The 21020-nt window shown below is 35.9% G+C and overlaps 2 protein-coding genes across 6 annotated transcripts in view; one reads left to right on the forward strand and one right to left on the reverse strand.

Annotated features, from left to right (window-relative positions):
- Positions 1 to 16263, forward strand: part of HSF2 (heat shock transcription factor 2) — a 42180-nt gene extending 25917 nt beyond the window's left edge. The window contains exons 11-13 of one of the 4 annotated variants that reach the window (XM_045865469.3): positions 3184 to 3237; positions 6227 to 6311; positions 9185 to 16263. In XM_045865469.3, coding sequence (XP_045721425.1) covers positions 3184 to 3237; positions 6227 to 6311; positions 9185 to 9189 — 144 coding nt within the window. In that variant the 3' untranslated portion in view covers positions 9190 to 16263. Of the gene's footprint in view, positions 1 to 3183; positions 3238 to 6226; positions 6312 to 6752; positions 7764 to 9184 lie in introns of those variants that run through there. The other 3 variants (XM_045865467.3, XM_064598062.1, XM_045865468.3) reach the window with 3 other exon arrangements.
- Positions 12617 to 21020, reverse strand: part of SERINC1 (serine incorporator 1) — a 35845-nt gene continuing 27441 nt past the window's right edge. For both annotated transcript variants that reach the window (XM_045865470.3, XM_045865471.3), the window contains exons 5-10: positions 20732 to 20869; positions 18592 to 18761; positions 18395 to 18485; positions 16362 to 16506; positions 16023 to 16253; positions 12617 to 14198 (exon numbers count right to left, since the gene is read on the reverse strand). In XM_045865470.3, coding sequence (XP_045721426.1) covers positions 14063 to 14198; positions 16023 to 16253; positions 16362 to 16506; positions 18395 to 18485; positions 18592 to 18761; positions 20732 to 20869 — 911 coding nt within the window. In that variant the 3' untranslated portion in view covers positions 12617 to 14062. The remainder of the gene's footprint in view (positions 14199 to 16022; positions 16254 to 16361; positions 16507 to 18394; positions 18486 to 18591; positions 18762 to 20731; positions 20870 to 21020) is intronic.

Raw genomic sequence — 21020 nt, forward strand, 5'->3', positions numbered from 1 at the left:
TATACTTGTCTGTCCTCAAGACCTGATCTAGCCCACTCTTCCCTATTCACAGAGGATAATCACCATGCCCTGGTTTTCTCATAAGCTGTGGAATCTCATCTTCTTTTTTCTTAGAGGAAGTGCTTACTTTCTCTTTTAAGCTTATTTGTACACCTGCCCTCTGCCTCTCTGTTTTTCTGTCTCTGTCCTTGATCTTTCCCATCTCGCTTCAGTGAATACAGATCTCCATCTTAAACATTTGATGTGTTGCTCTGATCATTTACCATTTTGCTTCTCTAATTCTTGTACTACAAAACTTTAGGAATGAGTGGCTTTGTTAGTTTATTTTTACTCTATATTTCTTTTGAAACCCTGCATTGTCTTGCTTATTTACTGTAAGCCTGTGCTGCCTTGGTTTATCCATAGTGAGTAGGCTACAGTTTTTTTAAAAATCAAGCCGTTGGGCTAGTAGGTTTGTTTTGAATTGACAGATTTGGGTTTCGTTTGGCTCATGTCACTTACTAGCTATTTAACTTTGGGAAAGTTCACTTCTCTTGCCTAGTTTCCCCATTTGTTAAATGTGGCTAATACCTAATATGAAGGGCTCTTGTGGGGATTATAAATAATTAGTGCTATTATTTTTAATACTGGTTATTTTTGACAGTGGAACTTCTGTTGATTTTAGAGGCACTGAACTTCTTTGTTTTTTTTCCTGTCTTCCTAACTATTCTCTGTTTACTCTAAGAGCTTTTCTTTTTCCTGTTTCCTATCTGTGAGTACCCCCCCAAGGTACCCATTCTTTTATCTTTTTATTCTATGTCTCTTCTTTTTCTATCCTTCCTCTGTGAAGGGATTTTGGCTTATAGGATTGCTCTCAAATTTATATCTCCAGCTCTTAATAGTTTTTTAAAGTAAACTTTGCTTGAATTCTAATTCCATGCCTTTGGGATCATCAGTTAAGATCTTGCCTTAGATTATTTGTGTTTAACCCCAAACTTCTCTTTGTTCTCTAAATGAGCTACACTTCTCAGCTTTCTTATTTTCTGTAGTGGTATCAGACTTCCAGGAGGGTAATCACTGAGTCATTTTGGTTTCCTTATCTTTAGCTCACTGTTCATCAAGTCCTGTGTATTTTCAAAAATAGCACTCACAGATCATCCCTTTCTGTTGCCTCCCTCATCTAAGACCTTCATTATTTCATCCTTGAATTATGCTGATTGTAAAAATCACCCATAGGTTGCCTTGTTCTCTGAGATGGCAAAGATGGTAAGAACATGAATAGGTATGCTGAGTTCATGGGTTCTCTGCAGAGTTCAGTTCTAAGTGACTGTAGAGTCAGCAGGAGAGGCCTGGCTTTAGGATTCAACCAACTGTGTCAACTCCTCATGTATGGTCTACTTTTTTCTGCTTCACACTGTGCATCTTCTGTGAAGGTATCCCTGATTTATTATTACTGTTTTTTAAAGATTTTATTTATTTATTTGACAGAGAGAGACCCAGCGAGAGAGGGAACACAAGCAGGGGGAGTGGGAGAAGGAGAAGCAGGCCTCCCGCCGAGCAGGGAGCCCGATGGAAGGCTCGATCCCAGAACTCTGGGATCATGACCCGAGCCAAAGGCAGATGCTTAACGACTGAGCCACCCAGGCGCCCCATTATCCCTGATTTAGTGGGTGACATTGGATGGGGCAAAGAAGGAGTGAGGAGCTTATACTCTACAGATACCACTTTCAGTAGGGACAAAATCTGGTCAGGTCTCAGAGGCAGTGACAAGCTGAACTTGGCAGAGATTAGATTGGCGGTCATGTAAGCTATCTACTCTAAAGGATCTGAGTCTCTTCCTTTTCATGGATTAGTAGATAGTATGAAAGGGGGGAAATTAACAAAAGAAAAGAGCTGGGGATATTTTTAGGGCTATCATGAAAGTGGAACTTTTTTTTTTGAAAATGGAACTTTAAGGAGAGGAATCAAATGTCTAGAGACTGTGGAGGAGTGATCTATCTGCATTTCGTTCTAGCCTGGTAACCATTTGGTGTGTTCATTCTCCTAAAATGCTTTCATCACTGTATTTCCTTGCTCAGGCCTTTTCCAAGGCTCTTACTGCTGACAGAATGTGGCCTTATGCTCTGACCGGCCTTGGCTTTACTTCTTGAACTTTACACATATAACTTACTATTCCACTCAGAACTTTTATGTTATTTGGACTGATCATCTTGTCTACTGCTAGAACTTACCTCCCCTCCCCCCAATCATTCCTTCTCTATTATTGCTAATGTTATAACTTATTCTTCCCTCCATTCTCTCCTTTCCAAGTCCTAACCATTCTTCAGTGACTGATATGTGTTGGATAGCTTCATCAAGACTTTTTGTTTCATCTTTGTGTGTGTGCGTGTGCGTGCGCGTGCATCCATGCACACACACGATTTTCTCCTTTTTCTTCTTAGTACTTTTGACGCCCACCATCCATTAGTATTATAATAATGGATTGTATCTGATATACTGCTATTTGGTATTGTTCTTTTCTTTTAGATTGTAAGCTCCTAGAGAGCAGGAATAGTGTCTTCATCTTGTATTCTTCATGATATCAGTTATTTCTTAGATGCTCAATAAATCCTTACGGAATGAATGAAGCTTATGACTTAAAAGTTATGTCTGTAAACTGGCTGGACTGAGGCATGCAGTAAGCAGTGGTCTTAGCATTTACGTCTTCTGTTGCTAGGTGAGGTGAAAACCAACAAGGAGGTATGCCGTTTGGTCAGAGGGCTCTGTTTGAGGTGTAATTTAGGAGCCACCGTCATAGAGCAGATTCTATAAATTTCTCACATAATTAGCAGTGAAGGCTTACTGTCAGGGCTAGGAACTTGGTCCTGGGTGCCACTTAAAGCCAAAGGCATTTAGAGAGAAAATAATAAGGAAATGAAGGAGAGGAGAAGTTGGGCAAACCACTCTTTGTCTTAAGTGATTTGCCTCAGTGTTTTATAGAGAAATTCTTTCAGCAGCTGATGCATGGGCTAGCTTGCTCCGCTTTTGTATGTTTTTCTTTCTGCTTTCCTGCTTTTCTCTTTCAAACTGTTTTACTGTATGAAAACTTCCTAGTGCAGGAGCTACATCTCTTCACCCAACATGGCTGTATAAAAATTTTGAACACACAGTTAATTCTTTTTTAATATTTTTTAAACTTATCATCTTTCTTGTTTGGTCTTTCAGCTTTTCACTAGTTCTGTGCAGATGAATCCCACAGATTACATCAATAATACAAAAGTAAGTTTTAATTCATGTTGCTCAGGACCCATAGCTGTAAGAATCTGAAAAAAAAGTCCTAGTAAGTAGAGAGCAGTATCACTCCCAGTTACAAAAAGCATTTTGTATTCTTACCTTATATGTGTGATCAAGATAGTAAAATTCTAGATGAAAAAATAGCTTTTGGTTATGGGGTGAGTCATTGCCCAGTTCTTCAGGCAACTGTTTGATTAACTATCAGTACGAAATGAGCCCTCAAAGTGCTGGGAGATCAGCTGACTTAAACTTGGCATGTTCAGGTGTATCACTGAAATAAATTATTAAAATATTATTTCTTCATGTTTTATGTGCTTCAGTTTACATTCTTACTCCTTCTATAAGCAGCTCAGCATTTTTTATTGGAAATTCACTGGTACCCATATTCTTAAATAAGTTCCTTCATTTTATTAGCATGCCATAAAAGCTCAGGGATTTGAACTAATTTGTACTAATTGTAGGTACGGCAAGTTGAAATGATGAAGTATGGATTTTGGACTTTTTTTTTTTAAAGTAATGGTTTTGTTATTTTCCTAGTTCCAGTTGGGATTAGCAAATGTTGACAGGAAATTCTTTAGAACTGGTTTTTAATGAGTAATAAGGACAATCTGACATTGTTAAGAGCAAGTGATTAGAATCATTCTATTACTTTGTATATAGCTTATACGATAGGTGTTTTTACAATAGGTGTATACTCTGTTTATCTTGCATTTATACCAAACTGTTCAATCCTATTTTTTTATTGAATACAAAGGTGTAAATCAAGTCCTCTGAAATTTGTACAGGTTCTAGATTAGTGAATTTAAAATTTTATTTTGGTTTTTGTTCTTTGTCGTCTAAAAATGAACACTTAGATATAAGTGATTAGAGTGAGGGGGTAGAATTTTTCTAATGTCATGTGTGAGGATAGCCTGACCAGATTTTCTACATACTCAAATTTCCAGCCTGGGTAACTTAGAGTTGAAAGAATTTGTGAGTTTTTGAATTAACAAGTTGATTATACATTGAATATTTGGATTTTTTTTTTAAGTAAATAACACCTGAAATTTTTTTTTTTAAGATTTTATTTATTTATTTGACAGAGAGAGACACAGCGAGAGAGGGAACACAAGCGGGGGAGTGGGAGAGGGAGAAGCAGGCCTCCTGCAGAGCGGGGAGCCCGATGCGGGGCTCGATCCCAGGACCCTGGGATCATGACCTGAGCCGAAAGCAGACGCTTAACGACTGAGCCACCCAGGCGACCCGAATATTTGGATAATTTTTATCGGGTTAGCATACTTTTTATAAAAAGGCCAGTTGGTAAACACTTTGAGTTTTGCAGGCCATATGTTCTCTGTCACAGCTACTTAACACTGTAATTGTAGTGCAACAGCAGCCGTAGACAATACGTAAAAGAACGAGTGTGGCTGTGCTTCAGTAAAACTTTATTTACAAAAACAGGCAGCATGCTGAATTTGGCGTGTGGACCACAGTTTGCCTGGATTTATATTGTAAGTTTCTATGGATCACCTCAACACACTGGGTTTCAGTAAATATGGTATTATTAAATGTTAGGTCTTAAGGTAAATGAACCCATATCATGCATTCATTTAGTGAATGTGCTACACTGTTTATTGCTACACATTGAATCATTCTTTATTCTTGGATTATCCTCTCTATTCCAAAACCAATAGCTTAATTATTACAGTTTTCAGGAATACAGTTAAACAGCAAATTGCATATTGTTCTATAGTGCTATAAAAAGAAAATGACTTTTCATTATAGTTCTAAAATCTAGATTAATGTTTTCAAATAATTGGCACATCAGCTGTCATTCCCTTGCTCATGACAAGTATTGTATTAACATAGATTACAACACTTTTTTTCTAATAAATCAGGATATACTTGTACTCTTTAGTAGTAGAGCCATCTAAGTGGTCACTACTAATGAATAAGAATTTGTACGGGAGATGAATCCCCTTTGTCATCCTGGTTCTCATATGTTTTAGAATAACAGTGGCATCCTTGAAAACTGCCTATTTTAAAAAGTAAAAAATAATGATGGTATTATTGCATTAATGTTTGTTTATTGCGATTGCTAAATCAGAAATGTTTTTATGTACATTTTTGGAAAGGTTTAGTTTATTATATCTTGGGGCCATTATTTCTGAATCTGGAAACTTGCACTGCTTCATTTTATGATGAATATCAGGGGAATCATAGGAATTAGTATGTTTTTTACACCGTATATACTTAACGAGCATGCAAGTGTCTGGGACTTAAAGCTATTTAGGGAAAATTGTGAACCTCAGCACCTCAGTTTGAACATCTTTGAAAAGAGCACTGAAGAACTAAACAGCATTAAAGGTTTAATCCCCTTTACAATCAGATGTGAGGAGAGAAGACTGGTTCAAAGAAGCAATTTAAATGACAGAAAAGAACTTGAAAGGGTCTCAAAAAGGAATTGAAGAAACTTCACCTCCACTTTGAGGCTTCCAAATACAGAAATAATAGTTTTAAGGATATCACCATGTCATCCTGAGCTACTCTAAATATGTTCACTTATGCTAAGTATTCTGTTTGTGAGTGAAGAGAAATGAATAATACACACTTTTAATCAAAACTGTTTGCGTTTAATTGATTAAAGATTGAAACCAGCCATCTTTGATTCATTCCCATCTTTTACCTGTAACAAATTCTGTCTGTTCTTTTGAAATGCCCCCTCTTTTCATATTTAACTGTCATCCTAGTTTAGGTTCTTTGTTTCAGCCACTGATGATAGCAATAGTTTTCTTAACCGGTCTTAACCAGTCTTACCTATTCAAATCTCTTTCTCTCTCTAGTTCATCTTTCCTGGTGCTCCCCTTTCCCCTTTATTTCAGATAATATACCAATATTCACATACTGTACCAGTTTTTTTTTTTAATTTTTTGCTATTTTTAGGAATATATAAAATGTGAAACAAGTATTTTTTATATTATTTTTTCTCTTTTAGTCTGAGAATAAAGGATTAGAAACTACCAAGAACAATGTAGTTCAGCCAGTTTCAGAAGAGGGAAGAAAATCTAAACCCAAAACAGGTAGGTATAAATGTAGTATTAGCTTTTACAGATTTTTAAAATTAAGAGTACTACATAGAAACTAATGTGAGCCAAGAAAAGTCTTTGCCATACTTAACAATTGAACACAGAATGTACTGTTCTCAGTTCTATGCATAATGTATCAAGGTTTCAGCTTATAGAAAAAATTAAATTGGTGAGGTACTAGTTCTTTAAGTTTTTTTTTTTTTTTTTAATTTAACTTTAGGAGAACTGAAAGAACTCTCTTAGTTGTTGAATAAAAGACTTAACTCTTCTGACTAGTACATTTTAAAATTTACTGACACAAAGTATCATATCTCTTGTTTGGGTGTATAAGGGTCGTGATTGCATATATGCACAGCTGTTTCCATTTTTTCCACCTTCAGCTTGAACTCTGTAAAAGCTGGTGATAAAAGAGCATTTTTCTAATCTTTATTATAGATAAGCAGCTTATCCAGTACACTGCCTTTCCACTTCTTGCATTCCTCGATGGGAACCCTGCTTCTACTGTTGAACAGGGGAGTACAGCATCATCAGAAGTTATGTCCTCTGTAGATAAACCCATAGAAGTTGATGAGCTTCTGGATAGCAGCCTAGATCCAGAGCCAACCCAGAGTAAGCTTGTTCGCCTGGAGCCATTGACTGAAGCCGAAGCTAGTGAAGCCACACTGTTTTATTTATGTGAACTTGCTCCTGCACCTCTGGATAGTGATATGCCACTTTTAGATAGCTAAATCCCCAAGAAGTGGACTCTACATGTATATATTCATCAAAATGATGAACTATTTATTTTAAAGTATCATTTGGTACTTTTTTTTGTAAATTGCTTTGTTTTGTTTAATCAGATACTGTGGAATCAAAAGCACCTTTTGCTTTTCTCACTTACACACTCTTGCAAAGCTTTCAGATGTTACTCGGCTACGTAGGTACACAGAATTTAATGCACATTGTTGGCATTATCTTTAAGTTGGCTTCAAATGGCCATTTTTCTCCAGTTGTAGTAACTTGGATTTCTTTTTTACATATATGCCCATTAACCCCAGTTAAACTTTTGTTTGTTTTACTTGTTTGATGCTGTCTGTTTGCATTGAGTGTAAGTCACTAGAACTAATGGTAAAACTCTTAAACCTTTGTCTGTTCCAGTTACTTTTATCAAATATTTTTCACTTGGCTTATTTTTAAAACTGGGAACATAAAGTGCCTGTATCTTGTAAAACTTCATTTGTCTCTCTTGTTTAGAGAAGTTCATTCATGTTCAAAGGAAAGGCAAAGTATACATGAGTGCTTGCTGTCAGATAGGGCTCCAGCTCCATACACATAAAAAGAAGGGGGATGGGATGGTGTCAGCCCCATCCATCTCGTTGGACTAGTTTTAAGTAAAAGTTTTCTGATTTGTTTGTGTTTTTTTTGAACCATACTATTTAGTAAAATAAATATAATGAATGTTGCGTACTAGTGTCTGTTATGTGTCTTCTTTAGAGGTGACACCACATGTAAAAATTTTTCCTTTTTATAGGAAGTAGACTTTAATTGTAAACTGTTGTCCATTATTGAGTCACATCAAGATCTTTGTGCCTCATCTCAAGATAGACTGTGTATTACAAGAAGGAAGGAACATAGAGGTCTCTAAACTTAATGTGTTTTAAAGTTCTTCTGTGTTAAAAATTATATTGGCTTGCTTTCTATATTTCTAATAAAGGACTAAGAGAAGTATGCCTCTCATTGTCCCAAATGAGATAACATTATCATTGGATGCCGCCCAGAGACCTGTAATTTTTGCCCCTAGAGAAGATGAAACAGTAACACTTCCTCCCTTTGGAATAGTTGCTCAGTAGGCTTATAGAGGCATAATGCAAGGCAGGCCCCTCTTTTATCAAGTTGAATTTTACCTTCAGGCAGAAGGCTGGAAGCAGAGCAGTTTATATCTGAATATTTTATAGGGCCATTTAATGAGTAATTACAAATTTTGCCTTCCTCTTGGCCATATTCTGTCTCTCTATATCCTGGAATTTCTCTTACTATGATGTAAATATTCAAAGTAAAGCCTAGCAGAGAGAGAGAGAGAGAGAGAGAGAGGAAACCCTTCCTTCGCAGATCTTAAAACATTTGGCTCTGACAGTGGCATCTTGGTGAACTAATTCAAGTCCCCAGAAGTTAGTTTCTACATAAGCTATAGAGGTCACTTTCCTAGAGGTTGTTAAAGTGAGAACAAGAATTTAGAGGCTGAGAGAGAGAACTTTAGAGATTATTCCCTTCTCTTCTTCAGTGTGGTGGAATATGATTAAGTTTCTTCTCCTGGGGGACATTTTGGGGCTTTAGAAGTCTTGTAAAAATCTTGAAAAATTTAATACCTTCTAGTACTTTTTTAAGTTGAATTTAAAAATTTTCATCTTTAGTTGGAAGGAATTTAGGGTATTGTTAATACTACCACTTAAAAATAAAATTGTTAGTTTAAAAATAGTTATATGCTTTTTAAAATGTATCTAAAGGAATCTAAATACCATATTGATTTGATATCCGTCATCATCCATTCCACTTCTCCCAAGAATTTTATCCTACTTTTATTATGTGTGAAAGTTATACATCAAAGATACTGTCACACTTCTCTGCAACTAAATTTGAAATTGTTTCCTATAACCTTAAGATTCTAAGCATTAAAGAAGTTTGTGGCCAATTACACACAGTTCATCAAAACAGTATAATTATCCAAACCATTTTCTCTGTCATGCAGTTAGATTATTTCTACTCGTAAACAGGGTGGCTGTGTAACTGAATTCTGATAAATAAATTGGAAGTGATGTACAGAACTTCCAGGTCTGGTCTGTGAAAACCTCCCCTCTGCAATCCTCCTTGCTCTTTTACCCCTCCACTAGCCTGATGCAGAGGAGTATGTGGCTTCTGAGTATACACACAAGAAGGAAGAAATTTGGCTTCCCGAATCACTGCTTAGAAGAGAGCCACCATCAATCTTGGACACCTATTGTAGACTTCAGGTGAGTGGAGAATAAACTATGTTCTGCCTTTGGATTTTTTTTGGGGGGGGGGGGTTGATCTTACTGTTCGCTAATACTCAAATTCTAGCAGACATTAAACAGTAAAATTTTATCAGAAATAACATTTTTAGTGAACAGGTCTCGGTGCAGGGGGAAGAGTACTTCTCCAATTTTTTTGTATCTGAGGGTGAAGGTTATCACTGTAAGAGCATCAGTTTCATTCCTTTTTGTTTTCATAAGTGTACAACTCTTAAAAACTTTATAATTAAAAAAAAATGGAATTTTGTTACAGCACTATCACTCAGTCCTTTGAACTCCTTCAGAATTATATACTAGAACTATTTTATTTTTTAATGACTTACCAGCTGGTGACTTAATTAGATCATCTTTTGATTCCTTGAAAGTGAAAAAACAGAAACTACCTAAATTGCAACAGGATTTTTTTCCCCCTAGTGTCATTCTTTCTCACCAGTATTTAAAATTTTGTCTTTATTGGGTGTTGGAGATTTTATCCGAAGTGCCTTGATAAGATTTAGAATGTGTAAGAGGTACATCTTTGTTAAATGTGGGAAGTAATTGCTAAGAGGGACGATGCCTTGATGTCCTTAAGGCATCTTTTCAGGCAGATCCAAGTTCAGGAAGGAGTAATAAGGAAATTGAAGATCTGGAAACTGATTTCTCTAAAAACTCTTGTTTACCAGAGGAAGTCTCTGTACTGTCTGGAAAACAAGTACCACAGTATGAAGACCATTAATTTTGAGACTGCTCCCCCATCTTCATCCGCTTTATAACTTACTTTCACTTAAGGGGGGGCCGGTTATAAGTATTGCCACCAGAAATCACGTAGGACAGCTGTATGTTCCCTTAGGGTGTGTCACCTTGTTTTTCATAGGGATGGTATACTCAAGTGATAAAAGGCTTAAATGTGAAAAGTCTTCAGACTGGGAAGATGACAAAATGATATTCATTGTGATGAACATACATAGAATGTTACGTTTAAGAATTAGAGCCTAGGGTGCCTGGGTGGCTCAGTCAGTTAAGTGACTGCCTTCAGCTCAGGTCATGATTCTGGAGTTCCAGGATCGAGTCCCACGTCGAGCTCCCTGCTCAGCAGGGAGTCTGCTTCTCCCTCTGACCCTCCCCCATCTCATGCTCTCTCTCTCAAATAAAAATCTTCAAATTAAAAAAAAAAAATTAAGAGCCTATTCATTTCAAGCACATATGAAATATTTTTTGAGAATTGGTTGTATATTAGGCCATAAAATGAACAAATTTCATGAAATTGGTATCAAACAGACTAACTACAATACAAATAAACCAGACCTTTACAGTCCTGAGTACTGGCATCATATTTTGTAGAGTGACCTTCATTTGGATTTCATGTTTTCCCATGATTAGACAGGAGTTAATGGGTTTGGGGTAAGAAAGACCACAGGGGTGAAGTGCCATTTTCACCATTTATTTATCCTACTGGTTTTTTCTCTGGAGAATCCTAGTAAGGAACAAAAATTTCTCTTTATTTTACATCTTAGAACACAGAAAATCAAGGGTGTAAGAATGGAGCATCTGCCCAGTAAATGGGGATGCTTTCAGAGCTGTTACAGGGCAGTACTAAAAAGTGTGTTGAGCTGGCCAAGTAGTGACAAGTTTAATATAAAGGAACTACAACAGAGAAAAAACGTTAGGTCTTTTAAAAATTGATAAATTGAAGCTCATCAAAATTAAGCACTTTTGCTCTGCAAAAGACCCTGTTCAGATGGAAAGACAAAGATAGACTAGGAGAAAATATTTGCAAACCATTTATCTGATAAAAGATGTGTATCTAGAATATATTAAATCAAAACTCAACAAATTACAATAAAAAACCATCCAGTTACAAAATTGCCAAAAGGCACGAATATTTTACTGAGGACCTATAGATGGCAAAAAAGCAAATGAAGAGATACTCAACATCATTAGCCATTTGGGAAAGGCAAATTAAAACCACAATGAGGGGGGTCTGCCTTCAGCTCAGGTCATGATCTCGGGGTCCTGGGATCGATCCCTGCATCGGGCTCCTTCCTCAGTAGGAAGCCTGCTTCTCCCTCTCCCCGCTGCTGTGCCTACTTGTGTTCTGTCAAATAGATAAAATCTTAAAAAAAAAAAAAACAACAAACCACAATGAGGGGCGCCTAGGTGGCTCAGTCGTTAAGCGTCTGCCTTCAGCTCAGGTCATGATCCCAGGGTTCTGGGATCGAGCCCCACGTCGGGCTCCCTGCTCAGTGGGAAGCCTGCTTCTCCCTCTCCCACTCCCCTACTTGTATTCCTGCTCTGCTTAAAAAAAAAATAAAACCAGAATGAGGTAACACAGTATTCCTATCAGAATTGCTAAAATTAGTGACCCCAAATGCTGGCAAGGATGCAAAGAAACCGAATGGTTCATACATTGATAGTGTGAAAACACTGGAAGATGGCAGTTTCTTACAGAACTAATCATTTAACCCACCCACAAGGATTCTTCTAATCCCTGGTTCCAAAGAACCACTGATTCTTTATTTTCATCACTGAAAGCATATTATAATAAATGTAATGATACTCTATGTGACCTTTTGGGATTGGCTTTTTAATACAGTTGCATACTTCCTTGGAGATCCAGTCAAGTTGTTTGTGTACCAAAAGTTCATTCTTTTATTGTTTAGTAGTCCATGGTATAGATGTACCACTGTGTGTTTAAACATTCACCAGTTGAAGGACTTTTGGGATGTTTCCAGCTTGGGCTATTGCAAATAAAGCAATGAACATTCTTGTACAGATTGTGTGAACATAAGACTTTTCTGAGTAAATGCCCATAGCCATTGTCTTGCCTGTAATATTGGAGAAATCATACCATTTTAAATTATTGAATAAAGTACACTAACCCTTGCTAACTCATATGGAATAGAGTACTTCATTACTACTTTTTGTTGTTAAGGGACTTTTTTATGTCATCTTGTGTCAGAAAGCATCCATTTGCAACTTAGGAAAAATGCCTACAGGACACAGATATAGAATATTTATCAAATGAATTAAAAATATTCTCCAAACTAAACTGGCCCATCTACTAAAGGCTCTTTAGGACAACGTCACTTTAATTACCTGAGATCCAATTTCAGGGGTTACTTACAGAGGACCAAAAGGGTGTAACTGCCACCTTTAAAACAATTCAGGTTTTCAGCACACAAATGGACAGTTAACCCTGTTTCAGCAGGTTCTTTCATACACAGAGAAAAAAAGTAGGTCTGAGTATTACAGCCACCTAAATTTGAGTTGCTAAAGAATTAATACACCACACACTTTCTCTCAATTCATTTATTTGGAGATAGAACACAGCCATTCAAAATGATGGAACACAGTATCAACACACAGAATAAAGTTGGGGAATTAAGTTTAAGTTGAATTGTTCTCTCTCATTTACATTAATAAATACCTTAAAAGAAGCAAATGTAGATTTTTAAGATTAAGACACTAATAACATGTACAAGTAACTAAGTTTCTAAGTTAACTGTCATACTGCTTGATTTTCAGGTTGAACAATTGTAATTATAATAAACTATATTTCAATTAGATGGCAGCAAATACAAAAGCATTTTAAACCTCTTCTGAACTGTAGAGTGTACTATAAGCAGTTTATATTCTATAGCATTCCATCATTCTCCTGGCCTCAGTTTATGGGTAGAAGGCAAGCTGGACACCAGCAAATCACATAACAAATTATCCACCACTAATGAGGTGTATAACCTATTATGCATGGATTTTGAATATAAGTTAGAATGCCAAAAGAATGCCAGCTATTTTGGGGAAACTTGGGATTTCCCAGGTTGGTCACTGATTAGCTACAGTTTTCTTCATTTTTAAAATGAAGGATTGGACTAGATTTTACCTAAGTATCTCCTGAGGCTTAGTATATTACAGTTTCGTCCTGTCAAGTTTACCACCTTTGATTTTCAAAATGAACTTTCAAAGTGCCCCTTCTAACCCATGATTACCTGAATTTTTCAAAAGCTTTGTCTAAATCCTTCAGAGTTCCTAACATCTCCATTGAACCTATACTTTTGCAAGTGTTTGTAACGGCTAAAACAAAGTTGGTATGTTGGTATGAAAGGCCATCCCTACCCAGGGAAGATTACAGCCTAACTGGGTATTCAAATTAGTAACCCACCACCACCAATCTTTCTATGAAGCCTCTGTCTCTTAATCTCCATCATAATTTACACTGTTGTCCATCAAACACTCCCTACCTGTATACATTCCTTATCTTCACATCAAGGGAAAAACCTGAAAAGATTTTTCAGACAACTTGTTTATACAATTTTACAACAGCCATGTTCTTTGCAGTCTCTTGTAGGGCAAGGCATCAAATATTTCAAAAGGCAGCCATACATTTCCTTTTATACTTTCTAAAACAGCTTAGGGACTAGCACAATTTAAAAATCAAACTGTCAGTTTTGTTTTTACTCTTAATTTCACAGGCACAGAGCTAAGGATAAACCTAACAATGTCCACTTTTCCTAACTCACCACCAGACTCCTAAATCTCTCCCTTTGTAATTCATTCTAACACACGTATCAATGTGCATGGCAAGAATACAATGAATAAAATGGCAAGCGATAAAATCTAATTCATGCCAGAACACTGGAGAAGTTACATGGGAAGCACACACATACACAACTTTACAAAAGTTGGGAATACTGTTAATCTCAAGCAATGATCAAAGTGGGACTTTCATGCCAGAAGTCCCGTTCAATCAAAATCACGATTTGTAAGAACAAGTGGTGCCACTAGTGTCCAAACATACAGCACAATGCCAATCCAGCTAGAAGAGATTTTCACCCACACCGCTGTCCACTGACTCTTCATCTCACGAGAAGGCTCGTACCTAAAATTTAAGAAAAAAATGAAAGGGAAAGGGTTGGATTATCAGCTATCATGCTACTTATTTAGCTTTACTTCAAAGGTGTTCTTTGTATACAGTTTGTGATTACAGATACACAATTGCTGAGCTAATAATCTGTTGCCCTACTTGCCATACTACTTTAATAGCTAATGTGAAGGTAAAAATCAGTTTCCTTTAAAAGAGTAAAGGACATTGGCCTCTGAAGTAGCCCTTTTACTAATACTCAGAGGCTCTTTATGTACAGGTCCTCACTTTCTGAAAGTTTGTTAGGCCACTCTGCTTTTACAAAATACCTACGTGAGTAAGGTAAATGGCTTTTTTCTTAAAAGCAAAATTTCTCTTTGGGTTTCTTCAGTTAACAAAAGCAGGTACTAATATAAGTCAGAAAAATGAAGTAGCGTAATACAAACTATAACAAAGTAGGGGGGAACCTGTATTTTTGGCTTAGTAGTCAGAGATAGCAGAGAAATGGAGTGTGATGCCTGGATAAGTAAGATACTGTTATAAAAAGACTTATCAATCCTAGGGACGCCTGGGTGGCTCAGTCGGTTAAACGTCTGCCTTCGGCTCAGGTCATGATCCCAGGGTCCTGGGATCGAGTCCCGCATCGGGCTCCTTCCTCAGCAGGGAGCCTGCTTCTCCCCCCCGGGGAAAAGGGATTGAAAAAGACTTCTCAATCCTATCCTCTCTAGAAAGTATAATCTGTTCAAAGTGTATATATATGGGAACTGCTCTCCCACCTTCAGCCTTTTCAGATTTAAGAGATTCAGAATACATCCCAAATTTACCTACTTTTTGTGCAAATGAAACATACCAAAAATATTTTTCATCTAAAGTTTTGGGTTTTTTTTTTTAAGGTTTTTAAGTAATCTTTATACCCACCATGGGGCTCAAACTCACAACCCTGAGATCAAGAGTCACATGCTCCTCTGAGCCAGCCAGGTGCCCCAATCTGAAGTCTTAACGTTTAATATTATCTGACAGCCAAAGCTGTGAATTACTGAACACTACATGGATTCTTATCACTTAATATGCTGCAGTGTAGGAATTTTAAAAAATACTTATTTTTCAATAGTAAATGCCAGTAAAGTCTGCTCTTAAAATGAAGAATAATCTTTTTTCTACATCTTTTTCTGATATTCAAAGTCCTCTTACAAGTTGTGAAGGGTATTCTGCTTAAAAATTATTAAAAACAGAACTTTCCAAACCATATAGTTCAACTTGAATCTTAAATTGGATCTCTCAGTAACCATTTTGACAAAATTAGAAATTTTTTGAAAACAAAATAACTACTTTCCTATTACCAGAAAAAGATTTATAAATTGTAAAGTGATAAAAAAGCATAAATTACAGCTACAGAGAGTTCTAAGGATCCAATTTTAGAGTAGCCATATTCTTTATATTAATCTACATTAATGTATTTCTCAATTCTGAAAACTTAAGTGCTTTTAACAATAGTTTGAACAAAACAGAGAAAAAGATAATTTATCTTACACCATGTCAGGGATTGGTTACAGTGTCAAAAAAATAAAGCATTGTGTTGAATCAACTATTAACATGGTATTTCTGTAAAAAATGTGTTAATTTCATGAAGCTTCCGATTTTAATTTCTTCAAGATTTGGAAGTATTTCAATATTAATGCCAAAGCAAGGAAGGAAAGTCTGCATTTCTCATACTGATCTCATTATTCATTTAGATGTAAATTTTGGAATACACTGGAGGATAAAAAGTACTTCATACCACATGCTTTGCAATGCAATCATGAAAAGCATCAAAATTTCCACATGCACATGAAATATAATTACCTGTACCAGTTGGTAAGGGTCATCATGATATAGAGTGAAGCCAAGAAAAGCATGAAGTGAAAGAAGGAATAACTATAAGTAACACCATCCCTTTCATTATCTACAGCTCGATGAGCATCATCTCCATCCTCCAGTGATCCATCACTTCTGGCTCCACCATCTTCTATTAATGTTGATTCATCACTTGTTAGAGTCAATTTATTAACCTGACTGTTGTTCGAAGTACGGATGCTGCATAAAAGACAGTTAAGGAAGAAAGAAAAAGGGTATTTAAAAAAAATGATTTTTAAATGAATGGCTAGATTTCTTGTTAAAAAAAAAATCCACAATTTTTCTTACCTTGAATAAAACACACACAATAAAAAGAGGATCAGTCCTATAATTCCTTGAGCATGCCACCACTGGACAGACTGCCCCTCCTTTGGAACAGTGCTTGTTGTATTGTACCCAATTATGCTTAGTAGACTTGGGTTGCAGTTTGTTTCTGTAATGTAAATTAAGGTCAAATTAAAATGTGAGAACTAGTATAAAAAATAATTTATTTTGGGGGGCCTAGTTACAGTTTTTTTTTTTTTTTTTTTTAACTCTTTATGGCCTTGCATATTCAAAAAATTTTCCAGGAAAAAGGTACAAATATAAGAAAAAAATACTTTGAAACAACCTGTATTTATTGATAATGAGACCTTTTAAACATCATACTGCTAATTTTATAGAAGTGCCCAGAAAAAACAAGTAATGTCATTTTAAACCTCGAGAACTGAGATATTATTAAGCTTTCTACTGATCAAGAAATAGGTGAAATTTAGATGAGCTCTCCTAAGTATAATAAAACTCTAGTGCACTTAGGAATAAAATTCAGGTGTTCTAAACGAAAATACAGTGGCTTTTCCTAATATACGTTGTAAGAGAACAACAGTGACTTTACGAAATTTATAAACTTGTCAAAGTATGTTGCTATGTAAGCAAGGTAGCTTATACATAAAATTACCAGTTACTAGAATTTTAACAAATGCTTTGTGGAAATGTCCAAATAACTCTTAATGACCTAATCCGTATTTAACTTTCGTAAGAAAAAGTAAGGTTTGTATTCACTGAAGTACCCAAATGTTTTTCTCTCCCACAAAGCCAGATATATCAACTACCATCTTATTAATGAAACGATCCTTAATTAGGGGAAAAAACAAACAAGAAAAAAAAAATGATTCTTATCTTAGAGCTATTCAGATTAAGAGTAAGCTCTAAAGCAAATTAATAAAATTTTTTTTTTCTAACCACTTAACACCTGAACAAAAATAATCTTTATTTAATACTAAAAACAGCTTTCCTGGGGCGCCTGGGTGGCTCAGTTGGTTAAGCGACTGCCTTTGGCTCGGGTCATGATCCTGGAGTCCCGGGATCGAGTCCTGCGTCGGGCTCCCTGCTTGCAGGGAGTCTGCTTCTCCCTCTGACCCTCCTCCCTCTCATGCTCTCTGTCTCTCATTCTCTCTCTCTCAAATAAATAAAATCTTTAAAAAAAATAAATAAAAATAAAAAAAAATAAAAACAGCTTTCCTCCAACTATTCATAAAGTACCTATTGAGTTTATAAACTTGAAATCAGATTCAGATGACATTTCATAATTTTCTTAAGTGAAAGGGAACATTTTCTTTTCAAAATCAGTAATTTCTCGCTAATTTGTTTCACCCCAAATGATATATATTGGCTTCTAATCTCATGGAATGCAGTGTAACTGGCCTACAGATTCATTAGAAAGCCCAATTACGTTCACTTGCAAGGTACTCACAGACAAAAATATCTTAATTAGTAAAAAAACAAAAACAAAAACAAACTATACTGCTTAACAATGAATCAAGGAGCATTTTAATAGCTTTTCTTTCTATATATACTATCATAAATACGACTGTACAAATTAGGTGTATTTGTTATAACTTTCACATTAATTTCTTATAATTTATTAGTGAAAGAAACAAAGTGAAAAAATACATAGCAGTACATCAAACATGAAAATGGTATTATTTCCATACTGTTTATTCCTCTAGAGGCTTATTTTTCTTTTTTAAAGATTTACTTTAGAAAAGAAAGCAAGAGCAAGAGAGCATTGGGTGGGAGGTGGGGGTGGGGGGGGGGAGAGGATCCGAGGGAGAGAAAGGATCTTAAGCAGACTCTCTGCTGAGTGACCCAGGGATGATCTCAGGATCCATGAGATCAATGACCTGAGCCATAATCAAGAGCCAGATGCTTAACCCACTAAGCCACCCAGGCACCCCTAGAGGCTTATTTTTTAAATAGCTTAATTTCTCAAAATGACCATCTTTGAAAAAAAAAAAAAGTTGTAGAATTCATTAAAAAGAACCCAAGCAAACAAAACATACCTGGTTCATTGGTCATGGCAGACCATGTCAAATACATTGTGTAGACTGTGATTACTGAAGACTGTAACAAACCAGATCTTGGTTGTGATTCCTACAAAGAAAAATTAAGACGAATAAATATTCTGACATCATTCAAGATTTAGGGAAAACTTAGAAAAATGGAAGTTTCATAAAAACTAATGCTATAAAGATCATACTTGGATTTTTGGCAGTATAGACATTACAGAGGCACCAAGGCAGAGGAGCATGTTGACACTGATGAATGCTTTATTTTCTGAACAACTGGCTGGATGAGTATAATAAACAAAGAACAGGACGATAGCAACTAAAGACAGCAGATAATTCAGAGCTGTAGCTGATAACAATGCTGTGAAAGAAATATAATTGGACAATTAGAATTTATCACGAATATTAGGAATTAGGCATAGGGCCCATTTTAAAAACAATCATTTTATTCAAAATGTATTTTAAGCAACTACCATTGTCAGCATTATGCAGGCTATAAAAGCAGAGAAGAATATTTCTGAACTTTATCACAGTGATTTTATAGTCTTCACACATAGCTCACTATAGTATTTTCAAGGACAGTAAGTTAGGTGACATATTAAATATTTTATTAATAGTAACAGCTCCATTACAAACACATTCACATACATTAGCCATAATTTTCAAAATACAGAAAAATAAAAGGAAACTTACTTCATGCTAAGCCCACTAAACAATGCTTTTCTGCATTAACTAATTATCTTTATTTTTTATTTAAAAATATTTTTTTTAAGTAGTCTCCATGCCTAGTGTGGAGCCCAACACAGGGCTTGAACTCACAACCACGAGATCAAGACCTGAGATGAGATCAAGAGTCCCAACGCATAGCTGAATGAGCCACCCAGGCACCCCTTAACTAATTATCTTTTAAAAATATCTTATTATGTAACAGTAAATCATTATTATTTAATAAGACAACCCAAGTTTCTTCTAGGTAAATTAAAACACATACAATGTGTTTGTTTTTGTGCTAATATGTGCTCAGTATACAGGTGTTTATGCAGATGTGCCTGACGGGATCCACCCAACAAATATTTATTAAATGCCTACAAAGTTCTAAGCACTGGTGATACAGCAGGGAACAAAACAGAAACTCTTGCATTAGATGTGCATTAAAGAACGAGGTGTTCTATAAAAGTGAATTTCCCAAATGACTAAAGCTTATTTCTTTGAATACTAAACTCTATTTTTTTTTTTTAGTGTTATTTTTCTTTTCTTTTTTTTTTTTTTTAAAGATTTTATTTATTTATTCATGAGAGACAGAGAGAAACAGAGGGAGAAGCAGGCTCCCAAGGAGCGGGAAGCCCGATGCGGGACTCGATCCCAGGACCCTGGGATCATGACCTGAGCCGAAGGCAGACGCTCAACCATCTGAGCCACCCAGGCGCCCTGAATACTAAACTCTATTTTAACCACCGAGATCAAATACCACAAACTAGCTGTGAGAGAAATACCAGACTAGCAGATAACAATGGATATACCTTTCAATCTGATTGAAAATATTTAGCTGAAACTCAGATCATTTCACATAAAAATTTAGATTTATGGCTTCTTTTGAAAGAAATCAGAAAAAAATTTAAGCAATACTGAGCCCACATTTCCACAAGGCAACTACTATATGAAACTGAGCAGCAGCTATGCACACCTTAATTAGGGTCTTCATTACAGTTCTGTTTGCACAAGGACTGACTATGCACTTAACCCAAGTCTCTTCCCTCCTTTTCATCATCTGGGGCAAGCCAATGAATTCTGATCCCTGTTCTGCAGTATAACCACTGGACTCAAGCTCATCATACAAATCAAACAGTCACACTACTACAAGAATCCCCTTATGTGTTACTGACACAAAAAGGCATCTTTCTACTTATATAAAATGAAATGTTCTAGAGTTGCTTTTCATATTTTTTCTGCATGCTGATGTTTATGAATGCCACTGTTTATTTCTAGCAGTCCTAGTCCCTTTAATATTTTTAACCTGCTCTAGAATAGGAAATTAGGCTGTAAAAAGTACATACTGTCAGCAGTAGCCTTTGCAACATCTGTTTTAGCCATTCAAGGTATTTTGGATTATTTCCTGGCTCTTGGGTATGTTCTAATTGATTCCCTAAAAGCTATCTCAACAAGTAAAGTTGTTGACACAATGTGATAAGATGCCACTCACAAACTTTTCAAGTAAACACCTCTTCACAAAAACTTACATCATAAAAATCTTGATTTCCCTATAGTCTACATATATGTTCTCACCTTCAGAGTTCATCTATCTTGAAGATGCTTTGTAAGACAAAAGCTTACCTGCATACCAACATCTTGAGTTCCCTTCTTCCATTTTTTCAACCCATGATTCATTCCATGAATGGGCAAAATCAATAAGTAAGACTAGCTGTATGAGGATGAAGCAAAAGGCACCTGCCATGCCTACATAAAACCACACTGAAAGAAAGAAAAAAACACATACAATTGAGTGGCTGGTTCACTTTTTATTACTTCATCTTCATACAATACATGAAAGGGAGAGTAGTTTTACACAAATGCCTTGATTTTGCCAACTGCGGTTAAAAAAAATAATAATAATAAAACAAGT

Source organism: Mirounga angustirostris, unplaced genomic scaffold, assembly GCF_029215605.1.
Source record: "Mirounga angustirostris isolate CCGP_5_RB_7025 unplaced genomic scaffold, mMirAng1.0.hap1 SCAF_8, whole genome shotgun sequence".
Lineage (NCBI taxonomy): Eukaryota > Metazoa > Chordata > Mammalia > Carnivora > Phocidae > Mirounga > Mirounga angustirostris.